Source organism: Mesitornis unicolor, unplaced genomic scaffold (assembly GCF_000695765.1).
Source record: "Mesitornis unicolor isolate BGI_N332 unplaced genomic scaffold, ASM69576v1 Scaffold50964, whole genome shotgun sequence".
NCBI lineage: Eukaryota > Metazoa > Chordata > Aves > Mesitornithiformes > Mesitornithidae > Mesitornis > Mesitornis unicolor.
In genome coordinates this window covers 1-6,248 of record NW_010180392.1, presented here as the reverse complement: position 1 = coordinate 6,248, position 6,248 = coordinate 1, and the positions used below count along the sequence as shown (strand labels likewise).

General features: G+C 40.6%; 1 protein-coding gene across 1 annotated transcript; it reads right to left on the bottom strand.

Annotated features, from left to right (window-relative positions):
- Positions 1-3,205: 3,205 nt before the first annotated feature.
- On the bottom strand, positions 3,206-5,380 carry ATP5G3 (ATP synthase, H+ transporting, mitochondrial Fo complex, subunit C3 (subunit 9); the record flags this gene model as incomplete). Its single annotated transcript, XM_010183074.1, has 3 exons — positions 3,206-3,448; positions 4,734-4,927; positions 5,297-5,380. Coding segments are annotated over 3 exons (393 nt in total), but the record flags the coding sequence as incomplete, so codon positions are not given.
- Positions 5,381-6,248: the final 868 nt, after the last annotated feature.

Here is a 6,248-nt window from a genome sequence, read left to right as displayed (position 1 = left end):
AAAGGATATAATAATGATCTTTCTTCTTTCCTCACAGAGCAACGAAGAGCTGTAATGGAAACAAGTACTTTTTAGTGGTTTAGCTCTACCATCACACAGCAGCATCAGTCCTGAAGCTGGACAAAAACCAGAACTGCAAGTTATTGTGTTTCTTCAGTCTGAAATTGGTGCAAAAAACAAACAAAGGGAAAACAGGAAAGGAAAAAAAAAAGCAGGATGGAAAGGATTAATCACTTTTACCTGCAGCGATAATTTAAGAGCATCTGGTAACATAAACATTTCCTTCAACTGCATTAGGAGGACAGCACTGTGCACATCACTCTCCAAGGTGGAATGATGTCTTGTCTACTGGGACAGCAGGCAGAGCAGCTATTCAGAGACAACAAAGATCTCTGCTTCAGCTGGCTCCATCTTCAACAGTGAAAAATAAACAGTCCTTGGATCCGGAGAACCCACAAGATGAATTTTCACGAGTTGTCAAGTTCTGAAGTCAGAACCATCCACGTCAGAAGAAACTCTGGAAAAGGTTTCAGGAAAGTGAAGCCTGAGTATCACTTCATGGAACTTTGTACCTGGTTTCTCTATGAAAAAGATTTAATGATGTAGACTCTCATGGAGAAAATCAAGAGTCCTTGATCTGCTACTGCCCAATCACTGCGAAGAGGTTGGTGGTTTGGTTTGTTTGTGGTCTGGGTTTTTTGGTTGGTTGTTTTTTTTTTAAAACCCAACAATCTCTCACACATTTATAGTTGCCTCCTTTGTGAGCATTTTAGGAAAACAGAGTATTTTTTTTATCTTTGTAAGGCCACTCAAATTGACCGAGCTGTTAAACTGCTCAAGCAACCACTGAAACTAAGCTCTGCATTTCAAGAACAGGGAAAACAGAGGTATAGAGGAAGGGAGTCACTGCCCTGTGACCACTCAGACGTGAAAGTCTGCCCATCACCCATTGACTCTAAGCCCCTTATTGTCTGTAAGGAGGATAATCCTCTGTATGAAGGTTTGTTGCCATGATGTGAAAATCCTTGATTAGTCTTTATCTGTAACACCGAGATCCAGTTCTTTCAAGGTTGGCATAACCAAATAGCAATTTTGCTTGGGTTTGGCCCACGTTCAGCAGTCTAAGAGTGAGTTGAAAGATAACAAGCCTGGGGAGATGTTACTACTAAAATAGACAGGCTTCACATCCATGTATAGGGCCACCTGAGATGTCTGCTGCCTTTCAGACAAATCTGATCACAGGGAAAAGGGTACACATTGACAAGGTGAACCACATGGGGAAAAATGGGTTGTAAATCCAGAAATCATTATTAAAACTTGATTCAAGTAACTCATGGTGACTCAGGTGGCTTTCTTATTGAGGTTATGGAGCAACAGCTTAGCCAGATCTGCTACACCAAACACACAGTTACAACTCAGCAGAACCATGTTACATGCAAACAAATTTATAAGTACAACTAACACAGCTGGAGCTAGATTTAACCAAGACAAGCTTGAGGATCCTTGTTGGGCCAGATTCCAGTGCCATGGACATGTGAAGCTTGAACTAAGCTAGTCCACTAGACTAGTCCACAATATTAGGAAATACGGATTGCCAGCTCAGACGCCTGCAGAGATCTCTACAGTACTGAAAGAAGAGAATGAAGTTCATCACCTACCAGAAAGAGTGGTACACAGATGAGCTTTAGCCTAGAATCCTAGCAATCATTATCTACCTTTCATTCAGGGCAGATAGAGTTATGTCAGTTCTGGAACAGAATAGCTTACAAGAATGGCCAACAGTAAGTTCATAAAATAAACCCTGTGTGAGCATAGACCACATGGAAGATAGCTGCAATGTGCTTTACCTCCCACCACTCTCACCCCCGTAAAAACCCACTTCCAGGCCTGGTCATTTATGGCACTACTAACACCATGCTAGAGCTGAGTATTTAAAGATGCTGCATGTTCTACACTCCCAAACCTCACACGTATAAAAGGATATTCTCTGTATTTACACAATCCTTTTGAGAAGATGAGTATTTTATCCTAAGAACACATAGGGAAGTTAACTTCTCATGCTAGGTTCAAGTTAGGTTACATGAATCACAGAATCATTTAGGTTGGAAAAGACCTTGAAGATCGAGTCCAACCATTAAGTAACACTGCCAAATCCACCACTAAACCATGTCTCCATGAACACCAGTTTGGTATGTGACTTCAGATGAAAACAAAGGTCTTACCTGCACCTTGCATTGATCTGAGAGCCATTAGTCATTTCTCCATTTCCCTAGGGATAGGCAGCTTGCAGTAAAAGGTATCCTTGATTTAATCCATTATGTACCCATTTAACAGCAAGATGACAAAGCTTGTAACAAGCTCTCTTGTGTTCTTCCAAAGTTCAGCTTATATCTGTCAAACGATTAGGTCTATTATTTAATATTTTGAGTTTGAGATGCTAACACCCCCCCAGATTAGCATGTAGCAGCACACAGTATGTTGCTGTAAGTGTAGACAATATTGTTAAAAGACAGATACTGTGAGAAGCAAAACATGATACTGCAGTTACTTAAAAATGCTTTGATCCTAATGCTCTTAAAATAATTTAAGAGATAATGCAAGGCTGACTCTACAAAATTAGGAAACTAAGTTCTCCCTTTCAATTTGGTGATGCCAAGAATGTACTAACTACGTAAGAGTATAGTATCAATGTGCCACAAGTGGATGCCTTGAACCAACCTAAAGCCGTCATTAGTTTAGTTCAGCTGGGACACTGGTCAGAACCAAGTGGAACATTTTTACCACACTGACCAAAATTTACAGTGTAACTGAAAAGTGATGCAGAGAGAACTTCCCTATCACCGTTCATGAATTTGTGTTTAGCTCCTATCAAGAGGTGCCAGAACCTCATGTGCCAGCTAGCCTGAGAAAAAACTAATTGTGCACAGAAACAGCTCTGGGTAAGTTTGAAACACAAGTGAAGGAACAAGGCCAGCAGTGTAGCCTTTCACATTTAATCTGTGTGTCCTTTGATGTTTCAAAGCTATGCCACATTAGTTTTAACAAACAAGTGACATGCCCGTATATATTAATAAATAAAATGTTTGACTTGAAGTCATTGTTGGAAGGATTTTGTACGATATGTCATTATCAAGAGAAATCCACGGTGACAAGATGATGTCTTCCAGACATCCTAGTGAAAAAGATAATAAAAGCAGGCAACAAGTTGACAGTTATCGTTATCTTTAATGAAATGACTTTGGAAATAGCATCAATTTCCATGACACTTAACATTCTGGGAGTCCCATAAAATGCAGTTACATTCCAATGCCAGTATTACAGGCAGATCTCCTTTCACATGGCAAACAGTATCAAGAAAGCAACCATCAGACAGAAGAGGCCCATAGCTTCAGACAGGGCGAATCCCAGGATAGCATACGAGAACAGCTGCTGCTTCAGAGAAGGATTTCTGAAAGAAAGCGAAGGTGTAAGATCTCTTTATCTTTACAAGTAAGATGTTTTTCATACAGTTTAATGCATCTGACAGATTCAGAACCTCAGACTTCCTTGCCACAGATTCCATAATGGGAAAATCCATTAAATCCAAGCAGAAGACATTTTTAGCAAGGATTTCACTTTAGACGCACGAGTTGGCAATTAAAACTAGACTGATATTATACAGATTGTACATGGCTTAGAAATTTTTCACGCCTGTGACATTAGAACTATATTCCATAAAAGTTTGTGTGTATAACATTTTACATAGCTCTCAAATACAGGAACTGAAACCACCCAGAGCAAAGAAAGAAATATACAGCAGTTTGTTGCAAAAATGTATTGAAATATCTCTCCAGTGTGTGGGAGAGAAAAAAACCCCCTTCAACATAATACCATGAAGTAATGTTCTACAACCTGTGTAGAACCACGTTCACACCAAATTCAAAAAATGAGACATTAGTTTTGTACTGAAAATACTTATATCTCTTCAAGTGGAAAGTGAACTTCCTTGTCTTCAGTAGGGCTTAAAAAATCTTTGTTAGGAAATAATACTTAAGTCTTAGCCAGTTGAGAGAGTAATGAAGAACAGAAAAACTTCAGTAAAGCTTTTTATGCCTGTATCAGTTCTGCTCTTCCATGATACCACGTGAACTACTCCTGCCACAGGAACACTGTAAACTTATCTGGAAGAAGCTCACCCCTACCATAAAATGCCCACCTTCAACCCCTTCAGATTTCTAGAAGGAATAATTATTCATTTGATAAATTACATATTTGAGATGCAAAGCTGAATGCATCAGAAAACTGACTTGAGCATCCATTTCTAAACAACAGCCCTGACTACGAAGACAAAAGCATACAAACTCACATTACTTATTACCACTTTTCATAGAGTTTCTCTTCAAGACTTCTCCCCTCACATGGGAAAAGATCCAAGCTAGATTTTTAATTCAGTTCTGGAACTGAATGCTGAAACATTAGACTTCTGACTGAAACACTGAGTCTAATGATTTCATTTCTTTCATGTCTCTTCTCCAGGTATAGCGTACAAAGTTCTGAATTTAACAACAGAGACATCCTGATGAATAGAGCACAGTTTCATATGATTCTATTTAGCCATGTTTATAATTCATAGTAATTATTAACAGAATTTATTACAGTGCCATCGTGCTTACTACAACTTAGCTTATCTGGGGGTGCTGTCTCAAGATATATCTGCATGCAGCTTGAGATTTTTAAAGAGAGAGATTGATTACCTGGCATAACCAATGATTAGACTACCGAAGACTGTTCCAATGCCAGCACCAGAACCAGCCACACCTACTGTGGCAGCACCAGCACCAATAAATTTGGCAGCAGTGTCAATGTCCCTGCTGATAGCACTAGTCTGGAATTCTCTAAGTGCTAGTCGGGAGACAGTATTTTGGGCCCCATTAAGCGTTGAGTTGCCCTAAGAAAACAAAACATGAAAAAGCATTACATTCAGACACATACCATTTCCTACGACCGCTTTGACAGCGTTAGTCTGCAGTTTGACAAGCTGTATTAGATCCAATGTCTAGTTCTTCTTCAAAGTGACAAGACTATAACTAAGAGTTAAAAACTTCAGAATGTTATCTGCTCCGCCTGAAAGCGATCACCTTTAAGTGTGAAGGACTTCTCAGGGGAAACAGCAAGACAGCAACAAGTATTACTGGTGTTTGACTTAAAGCAAGTTTCACACTACAGGTATTTGAGTTAGTACAAGTGAACTCTAGGTTGAGAACATTTAGGCTCACCAGGTAATTTAGGAAGATACAGAATTTTGTTTATAAGGTACCTCTCCATTCTTGACCTCTGGCCTAGACAACACAGATGCTGAAATTGGTCTGTACAAGACTCTTGATCCAGCACGGATCTGCAAGAGGAGGAAAAAAGATATATAGAAAAGAAACATTTGTTTTCATAAAATCTTTTAATTTAAATCTCTTAAGAATACAAGGCTATTAGCTAATAAGCCATTTGTCTTACTTGAAAGACAACAATCTTTGCGGAGCTGGATATACATTCAACAATACAGAAGCAAACACTGCCATGCAATCTGATAGCGCCGTTTTCAGGAGACGTTATTGCAAATAGCTATCATCATTCAATGAACCTGTCCATGCCTTATACTGACAGAAAACACAGCAAAACAGCACCAAAAAAGCCAGACAGTCCAGCCAGCAGTGATATGTACTTTGAAATGAAAGTATAAAAGCCATGAAGACTAATTCCAAGGCTATTAAATGAACACACATAACCTAGACTTTTACATCTAACGAGGCATAAATGAATGAATCCTCTTTCACAAGCGGCCTGCATGTGTCCTTGGCTTCCAGCAGTCTAAGGTCATATCGGCTTTTGCACAAAGCTCTTCCTGCAGGAGAAACCTGTGCCTGCAGCGTGCAAAACGAGACGTTCTGCAAGCCTGAGAGAACGTTCTCAAGCAGGGTAGTCCCTTGTCTCTGCAAGGGCAGAAAGTCCCGGCCTTGCACAGGACAAGCAACAGGCTGGAGTTTGACCTACAGCGAGGCACAGAGCGCACCAGGACCAAGAGCTTTTCGCTGCGCTGCCCTCCCCCTTCACCGATGGTGTGGGAAGGCCCGTCGCTTTGGCAAAGGGCCCTAGCCCACACCAAGGAGGCGGGAAGGAGAACCCGGCCCTACCGCAGCTCGTCCCCTCTCCTCACCCTTCTCACTTGGGTGGGCAGACGTCGGTACGGGCTCGTCTTAGGGGCCTGCAGGGGGGCT